Source organism: Myotis nattereri, assembly GCF_964212035.1.
Source record: "Myotis nattereri genome assembly, chromosome: 1".
Taxonomy (NCBI): domain Eukaryota; kingdom Metazoa; phylum Chordata; class Mammalia; order Chiroptera; family Vespertilionidae; genus Myotis; species Myotis nattereri.
In genome coordinates, this window is record NC_138075.1 from 11,644,430 (window position 1) to 11,669,653 (window position 25,224).

The 25,224-nt window shown below is 42.6% G+C and overlaps 1 protein-coding gene across 1 annotated transcript in view; it reads left to right on the forward strand.

Moving 5' to 3' along the window:
• Positions 1-8,231: 8,231 nt before the first annotated feature.
• Positions 8,232-25,224, forward strand: part of NRDE2 (NRDE-2, necessary for RNA interference, domain containing) — a 36,090-nt gene continuing 19,097 nt past the window's right edge. Inside the window, exons 1-4 of the mRNA XM_081111602.1 lie at positions 8,232-8,338; positions 16,586-16,694; positions 18,324-18,557; positions 21,534-21,677. Coding sequence (XP_080967728.1) covers positions 8,275-8,338; positions 16,586-16,694; positions 18,324-18,557; positions 21,534-21,677 — 551 coding nt within the window. The 5' untranslated portion in view covers positions 8,232-8,274. The remainder of the gene's footprint in view (positions 8,339-16,585; positions 16,695-18,323; positions 18,558-21,533; positions 21,678-25,224) is intronic.

Sequence of the window (25,224 nt, forward strand, 5' to 3'; positions counted from 1 at the left end):
ATCACTTTGAATATTTCTTGCCACTCCCTTCTGGCCTGCAAAGTTTCTGTTGAGAAATCAGCTGACAGTCGTATGGATATTCCCTTGTAGGTAACTGAGTTTCTTTCTCTTGCTGTTTTTAAGATTCTCTCTTTATCTTTTGCTCTTGGCATTTTAATTATGATGTGTCTTGGTGTGGTCCTCTTTGGATTCCTTTTGTTTGGGGTTCTCCGCGCTTCTTGGACCTGTAAGTCCATTTCTTTCACCAGGTGAGGGAAGTTTTCTGTCATTATTTCTTCAACTAGGTTTTCAATATCTTGCTCTCTCTCATCTTCTGGCACCCCTATAATTCTGATGTTGGTACGCCTGAAGCTGTCCCAGAGGCTCCTTACACTATCCTCGCATTTTTGGATTCTTTTTTCATTTTGCTTTTCCGGTTGGGTGTTTTTTTGCTTCCTCGCATTTCAAATCATTGACTTGATTCTTGCGCTCCTCTTTTCTGCTGTCGGGAGTCTGTATAATATTCTTTATTTCAGTCAGTGTATGCTTAATTTCTAGTTGGTTCCCCAATATAACATCGAGGGTCTCATTAGTTTTCTTGTAGATCTCATTAAGTTTATCGGCAGCTTCTAAACAGTTCTTGAGAGACCTTAAAAGTGTGGTTCTGAACTCTAGATCTTCCATTGACAATTTTGTCCTGTTTCTTTGTCTCCACATTTTGTTATGCTTCCTTGGTGCACCCCCTAGTGGTCTTTGTTCGTGGTTTTATAGTTAAATCTTGATTGTTGTAGCTAATTCCAGGGAGGGTTTGACCTCCAGGCCAAGTGGCTATGAGAATCAGCTGTGTCAGCAGTGAGAGAACTTCTGTCCTCTAGGGAGGTGCTAATCTGGCGTTTGCCTGAGGCTATCCGGCAAATGCCTGTGTGCAGGTCGCACAGGATCAACAGGGTGGGCCGGAGAGAGCAGTTATGGTGGCTCTCCGTCCTGTCCCCAGGGGCTCTGCCTCTCTGAGTCCCAGCACCCGCTGCAAAGCTCGGAAAGAAAGCTGCACTCGCTCTGACCGAAACCAGGCAGTCCCGCTTCTCCCGTTTGAGTCTGGGTCCCTAAAGACTCGCCCGGATCTGGAGCTCAGAGTCTGCGACTCCCTCCCGATTGAAAACGCCAACCGTGCCCTCTGCCGCCAGCCCGCTCCGCGCACTCCGCACCTCAGAATTTGACTTCAGCACTGCGCCTCCTCTGAGTGTCTGTATGTGTTTCTCTTTCCTCCTAGTTGTAGGACTTCCACTCAGCCAGCGTTCCAGTGGTTTTGGGTTATGTCCGTTCCGTCTTTTAGTTTCACTTTTGAAGTAGTTGTTCAAAGCAGCAAACTCCGGCGTTAACCTATGCTGCCATCTTGGTTCTCTCTCCTCCTGAAGATTTTAAAGATTCTAAATGGTAACATCATTACCAGGTGTTGTTGCTGATGCTCATTTCTATACAATATCTCAAATCCTTACATATTTCAGATAGATTCTTGAGTACATGAATTGTGATTAGGCACAAATAGGCTAGTTTAGCTATGGCTGAAGAACTACTACTTGGAATTGTGTCTACATAGTAAGGCATTTCCAACCCAAGACAGTTCTACCCTCCTCACCACCCACTTCAAAAAAATAAATAAGTAAAAAGGAATGCAGATCATACCGATGAAGTGGTTCAGGCTCTTTTATTTTCTTGTGGTATCTCCTGTCTCCAAAGGCACATTTTCTTTCTTTTACTTCATAGGGGTTACCAGAAAGTTCCTTAAGATGGAATGAGTCGATAGACCAGTTTCTCCAGTTGCCTCAGTTGGTGGGTGAGGATTCTTTCCCTCTTAAGATGAAAGGAGTCTGCTTTTACATGTTCTGGGTAGACCAGTTCAAGAGTCTCGTTCACCCCTGAAACTAGTTGGAACACCTCCAGACACTGGGATCCAGACCTCCGAGGGTGGAGATGGTGTCATTTACTCATTCATTCATTCACATTGTCATTCTGTATTATTTGGGACTCTTGGTTGTAAATGACGGAAAGTCAACTTGAATCTGTTCAACTGAAACGGAGAATGTATCATAAGGATATTGGGACGTTTCTCAGAATCCAAGCATAGGAACAAGGCCCCAGGGACAACTAGAATTAGCGTTCCAGAATTTCTGGGACCCTCTTCTCCAACTGACATTGGCTTTCACCCTTCTCCCTCCACAGGCAGGTTTCCTCTGCTCCTCCACTACCTCCTGGGCTATTACATCTTGCAGTCCAGACACAATAAGAGACACCGTGTAGCTTCTCTTTCTCAGTTCTGGTTCCAGAGTTCCTGGAAGAGAAGTTTTCGTGGCCTGGCTTGCCTCAGAGCCAAGACTGAGCACCTACAGCCTGAAAACTTGGCTGAGTTGAGTCACATAGTTACCCTGACCAACCAATCAGATGGTGCCAGGAGAGTGAGGGCTCATTGCACTAACATGACCACATTGTAAATTCAGAAAACAGGGTGCTAATTAAGCAAAAATTAAACTAATTAACCAAAAAAGTGTTCACTACCTATTCTTTTTTCTATATCCTGCAAAAGTAAATGGGAATTATGTAGATGCTATTTTGCCAACAAACAAGTACTGAGCACCTAACTATCATGTGTCTAACTGCCTCTTGGCAATCCTTTTGTTCACATTGAGTCCTCCATGACATTACTTAAAGGCCTTTTCCTATAGTTTTCAGCCCCTAATCATGCCTACCTCCTTTGCATTCACCATGGCCAGTCTGGCTGCCTACTTTACTGAGATCAAGACTGTACCTCACCATCTCTCACCCAACTCCTTTGCTACTAAAATAAAGGCCTTTGTCACACATCTCTCGTGCACAATTTCTCCTTCCCACTTTTCCTTCTTACAGGTTTTCTTCCTCCAGCTTCAGAGAAAATATTCACTCTTGTCAGTGTCTAGAGGTAATCAAGATCTGTGAGACAGGGTCCTGGCCCCGCAGCTCAGTTGGTTAGAGCATCATTCTGATGTGCCAAGGTTGTGGCTTCGATCCCCAGTCAGAGCACATAAAAGAAACAACTAGTGAATGAATAAATAAGTGGAACAATAAACCTCTCTCTCTCTCTACCTCTATCTCTCTTTCCTCAATAAAGATCTGTGAGAGAGATGCAAGCTAAATTAGAATGCACTAGAAAGTGAGATAGATGCTAGGATAGCATCTTACCAATTTAGATGAGTAATCTCTGCCACAAAGAATAGAAATACTTAAAAGTGGTTGAGTAGTGCATGCTCTTCCTTTGGTCAAGCCATGTGCAAAGCCAAGTCATAATTTGAAACCATTTTTGGTTTATTCTAAGAAATCCCTGCCACAGCCACTAAAAATACCCACGGTGTCTGTGTGGTGAAATAATAATAATAATCCTACACTAATAAAAGAGAAAAATGGTAATTGGCGTACGAACGATACCTTTTTCATTGGCTAATCAGTGAGATATGCAAGTTAACTGCCAACTAAGATTGGCAGTTAACCGCCAAAAAAGATGGCGGCTAATTTGCATATTGCAGGCAGGATGGTACAGCACCATCAGAGAGCAGGTAGGGGGCGTGAGTGCCAGCGGTTGCCCGGACCCGATCCGGCCGGCAGATCCGGATGCGGGCCGGCGGGGCGGCTGCGGCGTCCACCCGCACTCACGCCGCCAACCCGCGTTTGGGGCGTGAGTGCTGGCGGTCCCCGGGGACCAGATCCCGCTGGCTGACCAGGACACAGGCCGGCGGGGCGGCTGCGGTGTCCGCCCCACTCACGCCGCCAACCCGCGGCCTGGGCAAGGGGCCGATCCTGCGATTGGAGGGTGATGGGGGTCAACGCCTGAGGGCTCCCAGTATGTACGAGGGGGCAGGCTGGGCTGAGGGACACTCCCCCCCCCCCCACCCAGTGCACGAATTTCGTGCACTGGGCCCCTAGTAATAATAATAATAATCCTTTATAATAAAAGCCTAATATGCAAATTGACCAAACAGCAGAATGACCAGTGGAACGACTGGTCGCTATGACGCACACTGACCACCAGGGGACAGATGCCCAAAGCAGGAGCTGCCCCCAGCCCACAGGCCCCAGGCCAGCCAAGGTGGGTGCCAGCGGGGGCCCCCTGGTCGCCCTGTTGGTCACCCCACAGAGGGAGGCAACCCATGGCAGCAGTGGGGCAATCAGGGGGCTGGGGCGGTGGGGTGATCAGGGGGTGGGGCCGGGCGGCGAGCAGGTGGCATCGCCCCCCACATCCCCTTGATCACACTGCCAGTTGCCTCCCGCATAGGGAGGTGATCAGCAGCGGTGGGGGTTGGGGCCCTCAGGCGGGTTGCACCAGGCCGGCCAAGGTGGGTGCCAGGGTGGTCCTTCAATCGCCCCACAGATTAGCCCTGATCACCGGCCAGGCCTAGGGACCCTACCGGTGCACAAATTTCATGCACCAGGACTCTAATAATAATAATAATAATAATAATAATAATAATAAAGTGAGCTGTTTTGTGCCTTCTGAATGGTTTTTCCTATATAGAAAAGACTATTCAAAAGTTTACTTTTAGTTTTGTCTAATGGCAAAAAGTTTGTAGGAGTCCAGCAAACTATGGCCTGGGTCAAATCTGCCCACTCCAATTTGTATGGCTCATGACTTAAAAATCGTTTTTTACATTTATAAATGTCGGAAAAAATGGAGCAAGCGAGTAATATTTTGAGACATGTGAAAACTGTATGAAATTCAAATATCAGTGTAGTTGCCACAGAGATCTTATGTCCTGCTAAGTCTAAAATATTTACCATGTCGGCCTTTCCAGATCCCTGGTTTAAAAGATTGGTGTTCCGTTTATTAAAACAACAAATTCAAAACCTTAGTGTGTTTTCAAGCTTTTAAAAAACCAGGTGGTTACACAGCCATGAAACCACAACCACTACAATCAAGATAACAAACATTTCCATCACCTCAAAGAGCGGCTCCCCGCCTCTGCTCCCGGAGCCAGGAAACCACTGATCTGCTTCCTGTCACTACATTTTTATTTGCATTTTCTAGAATTTTATAGAAATAGATTCATACAGTAAGCACTCTTTTGGGTCTGGCTTTCTTTTTGGTCCAGATTATAAAGATTTTGAGATTCATTCATGTTGTTGTATCAGTAGTTTGTTCCTATTTATTGTTATGCTTTAAAAAACTTAAAAATTTTTAGTCTAAAATTTCTGTATTATGGAACATTTAAACATACCTAACAAAAAAGTTCCAAATAATGTATGAACCCCCATGAACACATTACCTAGCTTCAACATTACTAATTTAGGGTCAACCTTGTTTCAACCATACCTCCACCCATGAACTCCCTCCCGTATTTGAAGCAAATCCTAGGCATCATACCTTTTCCCCTGCAAATATTTTAGTATGTACTTCTAAAAAAGTATGGACTCTTTAAGAAACATATAACCACAACACCACTATAATGCCTATAAAATTTTAACAATAAAAAATAAAATTTTAACAGCAAAGCTAGTTGGCTATGTAATAATAAATGTTTTAATTGAAGAACGATGTCCTTAAATGTTCAAGTTCTGCTTAAAATTTTAAGTCTATAAAATTTAGCAATAATTCCAAGGGGTCTTGAATACTGTTTGTTTCAATTTATAAAGGCTGCCCAGTTTAATAGAAGGCCCTTTGGGGTTGGCAAACTATAGCCTAGGGCTTGCTACTTGTTTTTATAAATAACTTTTTATTAGAACTCAGCCATGTCCATTCATTTATATATTTATTATCTACTAGAGCCCTGGTGCATGAAATTCGTGCACTCGGGGGTGGGGAGACCCTCAGCCTGGATTGTGAGAGGGTGCAGGCCAGTCTGAGGGACCCCACCGGTGCATGATTGGGGCCAGGGAGGGACTCAGGAGGTTGGCCAGCTGGGGAGGGACCACAGGAGGGCTCCAGGGCATATCCGGCCCATCTCACTCAGTCCCAATTGGCCAAACCCCAGAAGCAAGCTCACCTACCTGTTGGACTGTCTGCCCCCTGTTGGTCAGTGCACGTCATAATAAGCAGTTGAGCTGCCGTAGCATATCATTAGCATATTACGCTTTGATTGCTTGAATGGCCGACCAGATGACTGGACACTTAGCATATTAGGCTTTTATTATATAGAATGGCTGCTTTCCCAATAAATGGCACAACTGAATAGTTGTGACAGAGAGCTTCTGGCCCACAAAGCTTAACATATTTACTACCTGACCCGTTAAGAAAATGTTTGCTGACCTCTGCTGGAATTTATACATTTCATATAAAGTTATATATTGAATGCATTTTCTTTCCTTTTCAGGTACTTCAGTTACCACCTGACAATACATCAATCTTTTTCAAGTATTAATTTTTATAAAGTCCCAATTATACTCACAAATTAGGTAAACTTTATTATTTTTTAAAAAGTAATTTTATTGATTTTTAGAGAGAGGGAGAAAGAGAAACATTGCTGTGAGAGCAGAACATCAATTGGTTGCCTCCTGCACACCCTTTATTGGGGATCGAACTCACAGCCTGGGCATGTGCCTGACTGGGAATTGAACCCACAACCTTTTGGTGTATGGGACGATTCCCAACCAACTGAGCCACACAAGCCAGGGCTAAATGTGGTAAACTTTGAATTTTTTTAGATGTTCTGAAACTCTGCTTAGGCTTCATAAGCTTTCAACTTAAAATCAGAAGTCTATTTCAGTTACTCAACCATACATTTTAAATTGTTCTCATAAGGGAGTATCTCAAGCCAAATTCTTGCACACATTTGTAGTACAGAAAATATCTAATGTATCCAGATTTCTTCTTACTACAGAAACTATGGTTTTGATTCTCCTAAACCTTGCCTATTAGTTATTTTCCTGGAGTGGGAAGATATGAAGCCCTGGGGAAGACTGTCACCATCCCAGTAACCAGAGCTGATCTGCTGAGAGAGGGAGATGCTGCCCCAATTAATTGAGGTAACAGCAGAGATTTTGGTAGGACCTGAGTTTTATAGTTGCAGACATGCAGGGTTTACCACCACTACTACCCTACTAAGTCCCTTTGGAAAATACTCGGTAGAAGCGTTTGAGGCTTGATGGGTGCTCATCTTGGGATCACACAGTGCTCATTTGGGGGCAGCAAGAGTCTGTCCATTCCTTGAATAGATTTGCATCTTTTGGTTCCTAATTCATTTCCTCTCTAACTCTAAAGATCTTCGAACTCTCAGGGATCCAAAAAATGTATTTTCATTTATCTATTTTCACCTGCAAATAATAGAGTATCTCTAACATATTAAAACTTTTAAAAGGAACCTTAGTGCCAGTAGTTTGTCTAAAATTAAGAATTACTAGATGTCATCTAATACTCCTCTTATTCACCTCTTATTTCTCCACTTGCCTAAAAAAGGTCTTTTTACAATTTGTCCAATCAGAATCATAATGAGGCCATATACTGTATTGCATTTGGTCTCCAAAGTCTTTTCATCTATTGCAATCTTCCATCCCCTTGTGCCATTGATTTGTTGAAGAAACTGGGTTGTTTTCTATAATTTCCCATATTCTGGATTTGGTTGATTGAGTCTAGGTGGTATGATGTCTTTAAATTGTCTTTTTTTTTAAAAAAAAAAAAATCCCCTATATTTCTAGCAGGCTTGATTAGTGGTTTTTTTGTTTTGTTTTTTAGTCAAGCATCCTTCATAGGTGGGTAAATGTATTTTCTAACTAGCAAAGACTTGAACTTGATATGACCTTGCATTCTTCTTTGATATTTAACATGGTAAACTTATTGAAATTTGGATATCCCACATGGCTTTCCGTTGGACTTGCAGTCACAACTCACATAATAGCTAATTTTTAAGTGCTTTCCAGGGACAATGTTAATTAAGTACCTTACCTATATGCTCATTCAGTTTTCTAAACTTTTTGCAGACAAGGAAACTAGAGCTTAGAGAGTTTGATTAACTTAACCCGGTTAGTAAGTGATGGTGTGAAGTTCAGGGGTGGAATTGCAATCCTAACTTCCTAGCATTTCCCGCTCCGAACAATTCCAACTCTCAGTCTCCGCCTTTTTAACGATTCTCACGGAAACTTGCAGGTATCCAAATTACCGGGAGTGGCCCCGCCCTGCCAGCCCCGCCCCTTCCCTTCCCTTCCCTTCCCGCCCCGCCTGAGTGAGCGCCAGGAAAACCACACTTCCCAGAGTGCACCGCGACCACGATGGCCTCACTACCGGCGTCCGCTCGCCGGGCGCCATTTATGTAGCCGGGAACGGCGGTGCGGCCTGCGACCATGGCGCTGTTCCCGGCCTTTGCGGGCGTTAGTGAGGCTCCCGATAGCGGGAGCGCCAGGAAAGGTAAGCGCACAGAAGGGACGAAGAAGACACTCGGCGGGCTTAAGACGTAGTTCCTCCGCCCCCTGGCTTTGGATTTGTTGGTCCACCTGTGTCCCAGAGTTCCCCGCGGCGCTGCAAAGCCTCCTGGGAAGGGCCCCTGTCCGGGTCCCGGCTCCTTCGGCGCGCGAGTCCTAGAGTTACGGAAGGAGAAAGACCTCGGAGGGACCCTGGAGCTGGGACTTCCATAAAGTCATTCTTCCTCTGAGCCTCAGTTACTTCGCCTGTAAAGTGGTGATAATGGTGCCCCACGCGTCAAGGAAACTCCTGGCGCAAATGCTGGGTGTTCTGGTGCCCTCCTCCTGTTGTACTTATTCCTGAGACGCTGATTGGGTTCATGGCTTTAGGCAGGCCGAGAGCTGGGGCATGAGGGCCCCAAGCCCAGTCAAACTGTTTCTCTCCCGACAGGCACAGCGGCTGGGAGTAGACGTAACATTTATTTTTTGAGAGCCTACTGTGTGCCGGATGATGGCCTACCATGTAGTATGTCAGCCTTAACCGTCCCCTGGAGGTTTGCAGTGTTAAAAATTGAGGCACTGACAGGCATGCCTCCGAGATGTTGAGAGTTTGGTTCCAGACTACCCCGCAGTTAAGCGAGTTGTATTCTTGTTGGTGGAGGGTCTTCCATTCGTAAAAAATGCAACACCTGTGAAGCACAGTAAAGGGAATAGGAGGTATGCCTACAGGGAATTGTAACGTACAGGAAGTCTAAGTCATGTGCTTAATGTGGCGGAGTCCAGTTGTATCTGACACCTCTTACATCCTCTCAGATGGCTCTGACATCTATATTCTGGTAGTACAATAATTATGAGTAACTTCTCATATAATTAGTGTAATTTTGATCATCCTTTACGGACTCTAATCTCCATGTGGCCAGGACAGTGTCTGTCCACTGTAGCACACTTAGCCCCTAGCATAGGTCAAAAATAGAGTAGATGTTCACTACATATTTGCTGAATGTAGAGAACAATAGTAGGTGCTTAACAAAGAAATAGCAGTACAAGGCAGGATGTTATAGATGTCACTAGAGGCCTGATGCATGCAATTTGTGCACTCGGGGAGTCCCTCAGCCTGGCCTGTGCAGTCTGGGACCCCTCGCTCCTTACTGCCCAGAGGCCTGCAGTGGAGGCGGGAGAGGCTCCTGAGCTCTCCAGCCTTGAGCTTGGCTTCTGGCTGAGCAGAGCTCCCCCTGTGGGAGCGCACTGACCACCAAGGGGAAGCTCCTGCATCGAGCATCTGCCCTCTGGTGGTCAGTACGTGTCATAGCCACCAGTGGATTTGCATATAAGGGTTTTATTATACAGTGGGGCCTTGACTTACAAGTATCCCGACTAACGAGTTTTTCGAGATACGAGCCATCTCTCAGCCGATTTTTTGCTTTGTGTTGCGAGCTAAAATTCGGGTTACGAGCCAGCTTCAGATACCCCACCACTAGTTGGCGCAGCGAACGTCACAGTGAACGCCACAACATCAGCCCAGCATCACTTGTCTCACTCGTTCACTTTTTGATTTGACATACGAGTAATTTGAGTTATGAGCTCCATCACGGAACGAATTAAACTCATAAGTCAAGGCCCCACTGTCTAGGATAGGTTAACTATAGGAATAATGACTTCTCAAGGGAGCTTCATATAAGGCTTTATGTAGGAGCTAACTTTAGAGGCGGGTCTTCAAGAGGGTGGGGTTTAGACAAATAGAGTTAGTGGAAGGGCATTCCAGAGCCTTCGAAGGCATGCAGGAAGGGGAGCATGAGACCTGTGCAGAGAACTGCAAATAGTCCAGTTTGTCTGGAAATATAGAGGAAATATAGGCGCCTTGGGAAATATGGTTCAACTGGTGATGAGGGAAGATAGTGACTTGAGTAACAGGCCAAGGGCTTATCCTTTTATTATGGAAGGGTGACGTGGAAGGTTCATAAGGGGAGTGTTGCTCTTGTCTTTTAACTAGTACTTATTGGACGTCTGGGTATCCTGCATGGATAATGTTTGTAAAAGTGTTGTTTGTAAAGTACTGTATTTTTAAAAATTTAAACAATGTATTACTCAATGAAATTAATGTCATCTCATTGTCAGTCAATGTTCAGACTTCCCAGTTTGTCTCAAAAATGGCCTTTTATAGTTCGTTTAAGTCGGGATCCAAAAAAGATGCAACGTTGCATTTTGTGAGTATGTCTCTCAGTGCCTTTTAAGTATAAAGGTTTCTTCCTCCCCTCTGTTTCCCACTGTGATTTGTTGTGGAAACTGGATTGTTTGTCCCATACATATTTTCCACCAAATCCTCCTGGTGTCGTTTAATATGCTTCTCCCAGTGTTTCCTGTAAACTGGTAATTAGATCTAGAGAGTTAATTAGATTCAGGCATAATTTTTTTTTAGTTGAAAATAGCTCATTGGAGATGCTCTGCATTCGGTGTTGAATCAGATCAGGAAGATCTGCTGTCTAGTTTTCTCTCCCTTAGTGATGTTAAGATCCATCACTGGGTTCCTGGACAACCGGACTCATCCACTATATTTTAAAATATAGTATTTTACAAACATTACAAACATTATCCATGCAGGATACCGAGATGTCCAATAAATACTGGCTAAGATAAATGACAAGAGCAACACTCCCTTTATAAACTTTCCACTGTCAGTCTTCACCTAATAATCTTTGCAGCCATTTATGATTATTGCTTAGCTCTATTATTTCGTTGGGGTTACAAAATGGTTATTTTCTAATTTTAGCATCCCTCCCATATTTGTTAGCTCAGTTATTTTATGAAGAACTTTCCTCGACACTATTGGGACAACCCGAAGTATAGTATAAGCCACGTCCTCTGCCTGGGTGTTTCTTGGGAGCATATTTGCCTAAGTCCTTCTCATCCTTTAGGTCAGTGGTTCTCAACCTTCCTAATGCTGCGACCCTTTAATACAGTTCCTCATGTTGTGGTGACCCCCAACCATAAAATTATTTTCCTTGCTACTTCATAACTGTAATTTTGCTACTGTTATGAATCGTAATGTAAATATCTGATATGCAGGATGTATTTTCATTGTTACAGATTGAACATAATTAAAGCATAGTGATTAATCACAAAAACAATATGTAATTATATATGTGTTTTCCGATGGTCTTGGGCGACCCCTGTGAAAGGGTCGTTCGACCCCCAAAGGGCTCGAGACCCATGGGTTGAGAACCGCTGCTTTAGGTCTTAAATGAGATGCTCTTCCAGGCAGCCTTCTCTGATCCATATCTAGTTTGGATGAGGGGACCTAAGTATGTGCTCTGATTTTATGCTGAGTGTTTTCTCTAGTTTGGCATTTGTCCCAATGCATACAATGACTGCCAGTGTGTCAGTTCCCTGAGGGTCATGTTGGGTTTGTCCTATTGGTTTTGCATTCCTAGCATCTAGAACAGTGCCTGGCTCTCAGTAAAAAAAAGTGCTGAATGAAAGAGACTCAGATTATTTTATTCAGTGTTGTACAACTAATAAAAAATAAAGCCAGTATTTGAACACAGGTTCTTCTGACTCCAGAACTTGTGTTAGAAACCACACTATGATATTAACATGCTCTGGTTTTGGTTGTTTATACATTATCTGTGGGTCTGGGTGTTTTCAAATTGTAGGTTTACTTCATGCAAGAACTATCTTTGCCTAGGTTCTCTTTAATCACCACTTTAAAAAATATTTTTATTGATTTCAGAGAGGAAAGGAGAGGGAGAGAGAGAGAGAGATAGAAACATCAATGATGAGAGAGAATCACTGATTGGCTGCCTCATGCACACCCCCCACCGGGGATCGAGCCCACAACCCAGGCATGTGCCTCTGACTGGAATCGAACCTGGGACCCATCAGTCCAGAGGCCGATGCTCTAGCCAAACCAGCCAGGGCTCACCATTTTTAGGTGTAGTTTTGAGCCACGTTTTCTGGTGCTTTTTGTAGGAATGTTTGTGCTGTCAGATTCTTTGTCACAAAGTAAGGGTTTTGATCAAAATGAAGAGCTTGGCTCATTCTTTTTAAAAGAACTTCTTCCTTAATACATATACTAGTTTATTTATGCAATGAGCCCTAGAAATGTCTTTTGAATTACCATCCCTGGAGGTGTGGCCTTCACCTGAGTTCACTTAAACAAACTAGTAATCAGTGCTATTTGGTTATAATAGGATGGGGAATGGGTATAGAATTGGATACTTTATCCAGTTGTGATTCAGAATTTATGTTAAGTATAAGGTTATGATTAAGTATAAGCACTATAGGAGCAGAGGCCTGGCCTATCTTGTTCACACGGTACCCCCCAAAGCCGAGAACTGTGCCTGGCACATAATAAGTATTCAATACTCTATTCTTTAAATTATTAAATCTCTATTTACAGTGAAGTCTAGAAGAGTTATAATAGTTGTACTTTATACCTACCTAATGGCATACTTTTTAAAATCGCTTCCATTTGTTCAGTAAATTAGGTGCTGGGATACAAAGATGAAAAGATATGGTTCAGATCTTTATTCATTCATTATAGGACAAATATTTATGAGTCCAGTACTTTGTGCTGGGAGTTGGGAATACAGGAGTGAGTGGTTATGGCTTCTGCCCTCGTGTTGCTTTTAGTTTGGGAAGAAAGGAGTTGGAGGAAGAAGAGGGAAGCTGGAAACCAGTCGGTGTATTTGTTTGGCTGGCAAAATATTTTTGTTTTGTCTTTTTTCTGTTGTCACTACCTATAGTGTCACAGTAATCGTTACTCACCTGGACCCCATAGGGGTGTGAGTTGTTGACCTTTAGTTTAGAACAAGCATGTCAAACTCAGAGGCTAACACGGGCCAGATAAACAAGGTTTAAGTTCAGGTGGCCGCAAAAATCAAGAGCTTCAGTTTTCATGGAATGTAGGTTTATTTCGATAGAGACTTGTGAATACAAAGGGCTGAAATAAATGAGTCATCGTTAACATAAAATAGTAGAACATTTTAATAAAAATTAATATTTTTTCTTGAACATTACCAGACACTGAATAACTGCACAAATTAATAAGCGTAAGGCAAATAAACCTCTTTTTCTTGTTCTCCAAAAGCGAAATACTTCCTGTTGCGCACACCAAACAAGTCAGTCCAAGACCAATGACGTGGCACTCGGCTGCTAAAATATTCGCTGCTAGTATTAGTGGAGAGAAATGGTGTGCCTGCGCGGAAGGCACGGAAGGAAAATGAATGCAACACGATTCTAGTAATCAGTCATTAGCGAACGTTGTAGTTTGTTAATAATTATGTATAATAGGATATTGTAAAAATTAAGTTATGAAAATTTTATTTAAATGATTTTTACATACCATTATATTGGCTGGGCCGCAAAAATATTCCTTGTGGGCCACATGTGGCCCGCGGGCCGTGAGTTTGACATGCTTGGTTTACACTGACAAAAGATCATTTGAAATGAAGGTCACACAGAGGGCCAGTGATTATTTGAGTTCAAAACCCAAGAGTTGTTAGTTCTTTATACTCTCTCTCTCCGCACTCTCCCCCCGCCCCCATGATCCCATATGCCTTAATTGCACCCTTAAAAACTCCTTCTTGTACCTTCTGAAGGACTTTGGAGAGGCACACTGTGTTTTTTGACATTGTATTTGTTTACCTTTCCTCCAAGCTGTTGTCACCATCTAGAATCTTTATGTAAAAATACCCTGGAATTGTTCGAGAGCACCTCTCCTTGCATGTTTTTTCCATCTCTCCCCGCTTTTCTTTCCCTCTGTTCACTCTAGAATCCAGTTGTTGTGGAAATAATTGTCATCTCAGCAAGCAACCGGAACTACTTTCACATGCCTCTTGCCGGGAATTAGGCCCAAGGGAAGGGAACCAACCTCAGAAGGAACACGGAGACAGTAGAAAAAAGATTGTGTGCACGGTTGTTTAGCACTTACTGGGTCTGACTTTATAAATGACTTAGTCCCTTTGAGCCTTAGTTTCCTCTGCTGCATAGCAGAGATCATCATCCCGTAGCGGATTAACAGGTAAAGATGTACAGTGCTTACCCTGATGCTTGGCCTACTGTGGGCACCTCATTAGAATCCCTCTTTCTTTCCCCCTTTCCTGTGCTTTTTAACGTACCTCTCCTCCTGAGGAATTTTCCTTCCTTCCTTTCCTGTTCTTCACCAATATTTATTAAACTCCTACTACCGAATGCCAGGCACTGGGTCCAGTGCTGGGGTATAGCAGTGAAGAAAACAAATACTTGTCACCAGGGACTAGAATACAAAATATGTAAAGAACTCTTATAACTCAATAATAAAAAGGCAATCCAATTAAGAAATGGGCAATGAGTAGCTATTTCTAGTCCAGTATGAATGACAATGAACACATGAGAAGTTGCTCAATATCAGTAATCATCAGGGAAATGGAAATCAAAACTACAATGAGAAAATATCACACCACTCAGATGACTGTAATATAAAAGACAGTAGCAAGTTGGCAAGGATGTGGAGAAATTGGAATCCTCATACATTGTTAGTGGGAATGTAAAATGGTGCAGCCAGTTTGGAAAACAGCTTGGTAGTTTCTTATAATGCCAAGCATGAATTACCTAGCAATTCTGCTCCTAGACATCAGCCCAGGAGAAATGAAAACATGCGTTCATATAAAAACCTGCACATGAATGTTTATGGCAGCGATATTCATCATAGCCCCAAAGTGGAAACAACCCAAGTATCCATTAACTGATGAATAGGTAAAATGTGGTATAATCCATAAAATATTATTCGGCAATAAAAAGGAATAAAGTAGTGGTACATGCTATAGCATGGATGAATCTTGAAAACATGTCAAGTGAGAGAAGCCAGTTACAAAAGACCATGTGTTGTATGATCTTGTTTATATTAAAAGTCCAAAATAGGCAAGTATGTAGAGAAAAATGATAAGTGGTTACCTAGGACTGGAGTTGGGGTGGGAGAGTAGGAGGTGGGTGGTGGAGAGTAACTGTTAACAGGTATGGGGTTTCTTTTGGGATGATGAAAATGTCCTAAAATTATTTTATAGTGATATTACACCATATTCTAAATCCCACTGAATTGTACATTTTATAAGGTTAAACCTTATGGTATATAAATAATATGCCAGTACAACTGTTAAAAATCTAATTACCCTTTTCTATTCTAACTGCACCCATCTTTTCAGCCTAAGAATATGCCCTGACCACCCATCCTAAAGCAAAGTAGGACAAATATAAACCCCTCGTTGGGTCCCCTTCCTTCTCCCGACCTATGATTTTCTTACTTTCCTTCATAGCCGAGACACCTAAAAGTTAGAAAATAAGTAATTTATAAATAGTTCATTGTAGAAGAGTTAGAAATTAATGAGTAAGCAGAAAAATTGTTTCAGACATTTAATCTGTTATTAATAAATAATCATTGTTACTATTTATTTTTATTTGTTGATTTTACAGAGAGGAAGGGAGAGAGAGGGAGAGAGAGAAACATCAATCTGTTGGTTGCTTCCCGCACTGGCCCTACTGGGAACTGAACTCACCACTTTTTGGTGCGTGGGATGACACTCCAGCCAACTGAGCCACACTGGCCAGGACAGTCATTGTTGGTATCTTATATCATTTTAACTTTAGTTAGAAAAGTTGACACCTTGTCTGTGTGTGTTTTTACATCTTCACCTGATCAGTTGCCTCTCATATGTGCCCTGACTGGGGACCACACCCACAACTTTTTGGTGTATGGGATGGATGATACTCCAACCAACTGAGCCACCCTTGTGTTTCTATTATCAGAGGAGTGTTGTTATAAGGACAGGTTTATGTTAACTCAGATAGAACGTTAGAATATTCCTTTAAAGAAAAGAGCCTTACTCTTCTGTGATAATGGTAAGTATGGCGGGCTTTTATGCATGACTTGATTTTTTAACTTTTTGGAATTGCCTAGATCAAATTTGAGGTCATTAAAAACTAATGCTTACGAGGCTTTCCTGCTCAGTGGAGTGGATGGAATGCATAAAGTCTGGTTGCCTTTTAGGCCACACTTGTTACATGGCTTTTGCTTAAGCCACAGCCTCGTATCACAGAGGATTTCAGCCCCATGCCCTGTGAAATAAAAATTTCATGGATTACCTTCCGCTTCTGTGGACTATTCTAAATGTCTGGCTGACATTGGCTGTGAATGAGGATGTGAGCTGGTGAGATGGATTTCCTGCCTTAGAAATTATACTGAGCTCGTTTCATTGGTCTTTTCTCTCTTTTGCGTGTGCAGAATTAGATTGGCTGAGCAACCCAAGCTTTTGTGTTGAAACCGTCACAACTCTGAGCCAACAAACAGAAGAGGCCGCAGCTCTTGTTTCTGAAGGGTCACCACTGACGAGGTAGTACTTTTGGGAGATGGAGTTTGAGTCTTTGTCAGTGACCACCCATGGCTTAGCCTGAATGAGCCTCCTTAGAAAACCCTGTGACAGAAGAGCTAAGTAAAGCTCTCACTGAGAGTAATGAGGCGACCTTTGACTATTTTCCCTTACCTCACTCTTATTCCTTTCCCCCTTTGCATTGCAGTGGCAACTGCGTGACACAGTTACTGCCAGTAATTAGCCCATGAGGGAAATGGCATCACTGTGACTCTTATTTACTAACCTCATTAGTAACCTTTAGAATATTGATAAACATAGAATTCAGCTATTTCTTCAGTAGCATTTTCAACATTTTTGTAAAAATAGAAGGCGCTTGCATAATATAATGTGGGGAAGGGGGAAGTTTTTCCTTTCTTTCCTCTGGTTCTTTTTGGCTAGCAAAATAATATTTCAACAGGAGGTAGATTGACAAGAGAAAATAGAATTTAATATAGTGTGCACGGGAACCCCACATACAGGAGAGAGAAAGAGACCCGCATGCATGGGAGGTTCAGAGATAGAAAGGGAGACATCCTGAATGAGGGGTGAGGTGAGGTGCCTTCAGAAGCTCATTGTAGGATAGTAAAATAGAAGTTTCCTGACCTATAGGTAGGTCAGAAGAAGCTATGACAATCTCTTATGGGCCAGGGTCTCTAATTCAGCTTCTTCTAGGTAGTTAAGGAATCGGGGAGGGAGGAGAAGTTTCTCTTGAGCCTGAAGCTAAAATTGCCTTTAGCTCAAAGCAATCTGCATATCACTGAGGCACTCCTTGGGGGTAGCTCCTTCTAGACCTCCACAATAGCATAGGAGAAATCTCATGAAAACGTTGGGAAAAGCAAAATGGTACACATCTCTACCCAGCTTTGAAAGAATATTGTTGTAGATCATTGAATTGAGAAATGAGCTCACTCGCCCGCCAATATAGATTAGATGGTCCATTAATACGATGAACCCCTGGAAGCCATGTTCTCCCAAAGCGGAAGAAGCCATTGAAAGTTGAGAGTAGTTGATACATGAGAGGGAGTTGTTTGTAGATATTTCAGTAATGATGAAGAAAATAAACCTTGCCCTAACCAGTTTGGCTCGGTGGATAGAGCGTCGGCCTGCGGACTGAAGGGTCCCAGGTTCGATTCCAGTCAAGGGCATGTACCTTGGTTGCGGGCACATCCCCAGTGGGGGGTGTGCAGGAGGCAGCTGATCGGTGTTTCTCTCTCATTGATGTTTCTAACTCTCTATCCTTCTCCCTTCCTCTCTGTAAAAAATCAATGAAGTATATTAAAAAAAAAAAAAGAAACCTTTTCTAATGTTGCTTTTAAAAATACTATATTTGATAAAATAACTGGTAGATTACTTTCATTTAAAAATGTATAGATATCAAAGTATAGCTTCAGAAGCTATTAGAATTTCTTTACCTGGTTTTACTTTAGATCCAGCTTTTATTTTAAGGTGAGTTGTGATCCAGGAAGATATTTTATGATATATGGGCAAATAGTAAGTCTGTGTGAGCACTTTTAGAATGTCCTTTTATATACTTGTTTATTTGGTTACTTATTTACATATTATTTCCCCTCATTCTCTACTAAAAAGTCTAATGTGGATTTTCCCAAACAGGAGTCCTCTGAAATCAGAGCTATCAGATGAAAGTGACTCGAACAGAAACCTCAGACAAGTAAGCAGGAAAAAGAAGAAGGAGAAAAAGAAGAAGAGGAAGCATCAGCACCACAAGAAAACCAAGAGAAAACGCGGGCAGTCCAGTAGCAGTGGGTCCGAACCAGACACTGACTCTGAAAAGGACAAATCCCCCAGCGGCCTCAGAGGCGGCAGCAGAGGACCGGAGACACTGAGGTAGGTGTCCTGCCTCAACACCTGTGATCTTCTAAATCTTTAATTTTTCTCCCCCGATTACTGCCATAACTTAAGCGGTTAAATGATTATCTAACTCTACTCAGTCAAACAAAGTCAAAAAATATCTCAACAAAGCCGGGGGAAAAATAGAGTTCTACCACCTTGTCAACATAAAGAAAATTTTTTAACAAATTAGGGTCATGATTTTGTTTGAGAAATATTAGACATGGTAATGATTATGTCAAAATCTGATTTAGACAAAAAAAATCCTTGGGAGTTTTGAAAGATGGCAAATGTGCACACGGTGGGCGTCTGGGCTAGTTCACTCGAAGGGGCCATTGGCTCCACATTTATCACGAATAAGAAAATCGTCTTCTTCTCATTGTGCTGTATCTTCCTTTTAGTCACTTTCACCCCTCTGTGCACCCCCCCTCACACTTTTTGTTAAGGTTAATTATAGCCCTTAAAATAATAGTTGCTTTTGTTCTTATTTCACATTTTTTAGAACCACTGAGTGGAAGGTATAAGCTAGCTATGACCACAGTATTTCCTCTCCGGGGCTTCATTGCTGTGCATCCTGGGCTGCTGCCTACCTCGAGGGCATTGTCCAAGTCCTTCTGCAGACGGGCACAGCGTAGGTCCTCACTGTCCCTGCTCCTCTCTGCTCCGTCTAACAGCCCCCTTCAAGGGAGGCCCTTTGCCCAGAGGCGGGACAGTGAGTATGTGCTGAAAATACTTGAATTATCCCCTATTTAACTTTTTTTTTTCTTTGTTCATACGGTCGAGAAGAGAGAAAAGTTAAGCACCCGTCCATGGCATACTAAAAGTTTAGTGCTAATAAGATTTCTGCGATTCTCGAGGGGTGATTTGCTTTTGTTGTATGCTCGGAAGTCCCATGATGCCAGTGAGAACTCTGTGTGGAGCAGAGTTTCAATTGGAGAGTCGGACGCCGCAGTCTTCAGGATCCTTCTGTTGTCTGACCGGTGATGGAGGACATGCCGGCCTCTGACATGCAGGTGTATTTAGCCCTCCGTGTGTTTCAGGCGCTCTCCCTGTAACCCACACTTGCTCTCGGAGGATAAATAAGGGGTCAAGCAAAAAGGTGGGAATTTCTGTGGGCAGGAGCCAGGCCCCCCTTGCTGACCATTGTTCCTCCCGGCCTTGGCACAGGGCTTGATGTGTAGTAATACACACGCCGAATGCATTTTTGTTAAGCGAATGAGTGAGTTTATTATTGACATTCTTGCTTTTTTGGCATGTCTTCAAAGAAAAATATATTAATCGTTATAGCGTCTGAAAATTCACTGTTAGCTACCTGTCCCTTTTTATAGCCGAGGCAGAAAAGCTTCAAAGGATTTCCTGAACACACACAGGAACCACCATTCGAACTGGAAAGATAGTTGTTTGCAGCCTGTGCTTAACCACAACAGAGGTGATCTTTGCAGCCTCCTGGTGGTTTTATGACCCAGACAGCATTTTTAAATTTGTTGATGTTTTGCAGAATATCCCCAATAAGATAAAAATAAAATGTTTTTGTCCTGTTTTACGTTCTTAGTATGACTGTCTGTAGTCTCTTTGTGGGAAGGTGACCTGGAAGAACTGTTTGTTTCCATATTGATTGGTGAGTTTGAGTTTTTCTGTGATGTCAGTAAAGTGGATTCATGGGGGGTAATACACCCTGTGGGTCTCTAGATCAAGGGACGACTTCCCCAGAGACTATAGCTTCTAATTGACCTTTGTTTCCTGGGATGACTTCTTCTTCACCTTCAGGTGGGAGGCAGATTCCTCCCTGCGCACAGCCCAGACCACATCCTGCTTCCTGACCTGAATACTCAGCAGGGGAGGGATTAGGGCTTGTTCACTCCCCAGGGATGGTCTGCTGCTGGCCCTTCCTTTTACTTTTTGTTTTACCCCCAGCTGGCCTTCCCTTTCTTTCTGGAAGGCATCCGTCTCTTTCCCTCCCTTGGCCTGACCCGGATGGTTTTCACTGACAGAAACCCCTCCACCGTGTTTCTGAAGGGGGATGTGTTATCATCACCCTGTTAACCGGAGACGCGTCATTGAACAGATATTTATTGAATTGCTACTTTGTGTCCCTGAAATACCATTCTCTTGTATTCCCAGCCAAGAATGATTTAGAAGCCTCCAGAATCCTCATTTCTGTCCGGGAGAGCTAAAAAGCAGGTGGGACAACAGTTAATGGCTGTTGCGACCTTTGGCAGCATCTGTCAGCAGCAGCATGAACTGATTTTCTTTAGAGGAGGAAAGGTGTGAGATGCCAGAAAACCCTCCCCTCCCTCTCACTTGACTCCTAGGGAAGTGGTTCCATTGGTATCTGAGCTGAAGGTCTGCCAGCTCACAGACTGGTTCAGAGGGATAAATCAGGGCCTTGTCTTACCGCGGGCGCACTCTGCCCTGCATGTAGGAGGTGGGTCCATGCAGGCAAAGCCGTGCTCAGAGCCCAGGCCAGAAAGCAAGACTTAGACTTATCCCAAGTGACATCTGAGGCAGAACTCTTCACCACTGTGGCCTTTGTTGTTGTCATTGTTGAGTTTGGGGTTGGAATAAATAACCCGAGCACTTTCAAATAAGGTGAAGTAAGAGCCGCCCACCTTTTTTCTTTTCTTAAAGAAAAATCGCTTGTTTATGAATATATTTGACATTCAGGTTACAGTAATTTAAATGGAATACTTGGAAAAGAACACCTCCGTACCCTCAGGTTAGGTTCTGAGATGACTTGTTTTCTGGGAAAGTGCCGCTTCGTGTTGACAGGTTTGCTTTCTATTTTAAACCTGCTTTTGCAGCAGGCCTCCTCTTCTCATCTGTATGGCATGTACGCATTTTGGGGACCGACTTCCCTTGATGCCGTGTGGAGTTTGAAACGTGTAACTTCCATGTTGCTGCAAATGTGAAATGTTAATGGAAGGTTGTTAAGTGCCTCTCCCTTTTTCTTCTTCACCTTCCCTTGTCCCATAGCCAAGAAAAGAACACTGCTGCTGGGCCCCGCTGTGTTTGGCTTGAGGACATCCAGGCTCTGACAGGAGAAACCTTCAGGACAGATAAGAAACCAGACCCTGCAAACTGGGAGTATAAGTCTCTCTACCGAGGAGATATAGCCAGGTACCCATCCTGTCTTTTCCTGACTTTCTCTGGTGGGAAGTCACTTCTCTCTCCTGAACTCTCTCAGCCTGTCTCTGGCGGGCCGACCACACCCATCCTCTTGTAGATTCTGTTGGGTTTTTGTCCATTGCTAAGTTCTTTAGGCGTATCTTATCTTACATTCTTAAATGAAAACTTAAAACTTGAGATCAGGATTCAGGTCGGATTAATCGTATTTATCCATGGTGCTTGGGGAACAGTGCCTGGCATAATAGGTGTTCAGTAAGTATTTGTTGCATGAATGAATCTAAAAATACCGTGAAATAATTGTGACAAACTATCTGGAAACCATTTGATCTAACCCAGCAGTTCTCAACCTGTGGGTCGCAACCCCCTTGGGGGTCAAACGACCCTTTCACAGGGGTTGCCTAAGACCATCAGAAAACACATATATAATTACCTATTGTTTTTGTGATTAATCACTATGCTTTAATTATGTTCAATTTGTAACAATGAAAATACATCCTGCATATCAGATATTTACATTACGATTCATAACAGTAGCAAAATTACAGTTATGAAGTAGCAACAAAAATAATTTTATGGTTGAGGTTCACCACAAAATGAGGAACTGTATTAAAGGGTCGTGGCATTAGGAAGGTTGAGAACCACTGCTCTAACCTACATGCCATTTTAAAAAGTTGCAAAAGCCTTTTATTTATCCATCCCCCACTCCCATTTTAAAAATGACCTTAAATGGTAATGACTTTTCCAAAATGTTTTCACCATACATCACTAGATAATCATAAAACAGGTGATGATACTTACTTCAGTAATGAGTTTAAGCTTTTCTCCTCTAATCTGTTAATAAAAAATATTTGAATACTTATTAAACCTTTTAGGTACTTAGTGCTTTGTGAGACACTGTTGGGAACATAAAGAACAATAATATACAATCTCTGTTCCCAAACAGCTCACAGGTAATCAAAAGAGAAGGTAGAGAATCATGGGATATAAGGCCAAGAGGTCCTGTCCAGTTAATAAGATTCTCTGATAAATGATAAATTGGCTACAACCTAAATGTCCTGGAAATTGTTAAATAAACTATGGCATACCCCTCTAAATGGACCAGTTCAAATTTTTATTAAAATTACATACATTAAGACTAATAGTGTGGGAAAATACTTAAAAAATAGGAAGAAAAGTCTGAAGCTTTATAACTATTTTAATCTGGGTTGTGTATATATACATATAAATCTATACATACCCATATATCTGAAAGAAGATGCTTAAAAATATGGACCAGTAATATTATTTTTTCTCCTTTATCATTTTCATCTAATTTGTTATGAAATGCAGCTATTAAAATTAGTTTTACAAAATGCAGTTTTAAATTCGGAAAACTCAGTAAACCTGTTTTGGATATATGAATTTCTAAAATATTCATTTTTAGTGAAAATAAAATAGTAATTAAGGAGAAAAAAACTAGTTTTTTACTTAAAATTTGTTCCTTAGGGAATGATAGGCTCATTTAGAGCAATTGTAGCACTATTTTATCTCCTCACCCTATTGTTAAAGTTGTTTTTAACTCATAAATGGAATGGAGAGAGGTTCTTTGGAGATAATCTAGGAGAAGCTGGGGGAGAGGATGAAGAGAAGGGTTTGAGAGACAGCTCATACGTGTGTGTGAGACACTCTTCCCCCAAAGTGGACTCACTGCACCTGGGCAGCGAGGGAGCATAGGCAAGCAGAGAGCTTCTCGGGTACCTGTTGACAGTGGGAAGCCAGTGAGGTGCTGGCTCAGCCACAGGGGGAGGGGGCAGAGCTCCCGGGAGTTGGGAGTTGGTAGAAGATGGCAGCGGGTCTCTCCTGCCTTTTCTCCCCTTGTCACTTTATTATGAAAATGTAAAAAAATACAGCGAAGTTGGAAGGATTTTACAGTGAACACTCATATACCTGCCCCCTACATTCTTTCATCTTATCCTATATAATAAAAGGCTAATATGCAAATTGTCCCCTTGGGAGTTCAATCGGGAAACCGGGAGCTGGATTGCTTGCTATGACATGCGCTAACCACCAGGGAGCAGTGTGGAACATGGCAAGTGACCAGCGGTGGCAGTGGGGTGCTGAGGGAGCCAGGGTGGCGGCATGGGCTGCGAGGGAAGGAGGAGGCGGGGAGGCAGGGAACCTGATCAGCCCTGATCGCTGGGCAGGCCTAGGGACCCTACGTGTGCACGAATTTCATGCACTGGGCCTCTAGTTTTATTATATTTGCCTTATCATATATCTGTCCATTCATTCATCAACCCATATTAGTTTTTGATGCATTTCAAAGTAAATTGACAACATCAATATACTACCCCCTAAATACTTCAGCATGGATATCATTAACTACAGTCCAAGATTTGTTTCATTTATTTCTCTTTTGATTTAAAATTTGCATATATTGTAATACACAGATCTTCATTTGCTGAGGGTGACAGAGGGATGCACCTGGATAACCCAGACCTCTGTGAAAGGAGAGAACATCACTGTGACCCCAGAAAGTTTCCTCAGGCTCCTTTCCAGTCAGTCTACACCCCACCTCCCCCAAGGCCAACACCGTTCTAATTTTTTCCTATCAGCTTGGTCTCTTCTAGAATTTCATATTCAGTGGAATCAGATAGTGTGTACTCTTTTGTGTCTGGCTCCTTCCACTCAGCGAAATGGTTTTGAGCTTCATCCGTGTCGTGGCATCTACCACCGTTTGTTTCTTCATTCTTCAGTTGGCAGACACCTGGACTCCCTCCAGTATTTGGCTGTTGTGAATAAGCTTATGAGAAGATTTGTGCACAAGTATTTGTGTAGACATGTGGTTTCCTTTTTCTTGGGTAAATACCTAGGAATAGAATTACTGGGTCATAGGGTAGGTCTATACTTAGTTTTCTAAAGAAATTGCTGGACCTTTTCCCAAAGTGCTTGTACCAGTGTATATTCCCATCGACAGCATATGGGGGTCCTGGTTACCCCGCAGATTACTCACCAACATTTGATATTGTCAGTCTTTTTAATTTTGGCTGTTTTGATGGGTATGTGGCCTATCTCTTCGTGGTTTTAATTTGCATTTCCTTGATGACTCATGATGTCCAACACTTTTTTCATGTGCTTATTGGCCGTTCATGTCTTCTTTTATGAGTTCTGTTCAGATCTTTTGCCCATTTTTAAATTGGGTTGTTTATATAACATGTATACAGAGAAGTGCACAGTTTTCCTGAGCTTTTGTGCAGCTAGTCGGTAGTCATGTGTTCCTAACTCTGGGGACGCCTACACGTTCCATAAAAGCATTTCAGAACCCAGCCTCTTTTCCTCCCGAGGAGAAAATAGCCAGATGTAATTTTATTTGACACACTTAGTTTCAGGATTAAAAAAGAATCTTAGACCTATATGTTATCTTTTTAAGTAGGGACACAGGACCACACTGAGGGAAAGGAGACAGATGACTTGGTGTCACCTGAGGTCTCAGTGTCCTTATTTAGGAACAGTAAGGAGGGGATGATGGTTCCTGCCTTGCCTGTCGCCTGTGATTGTG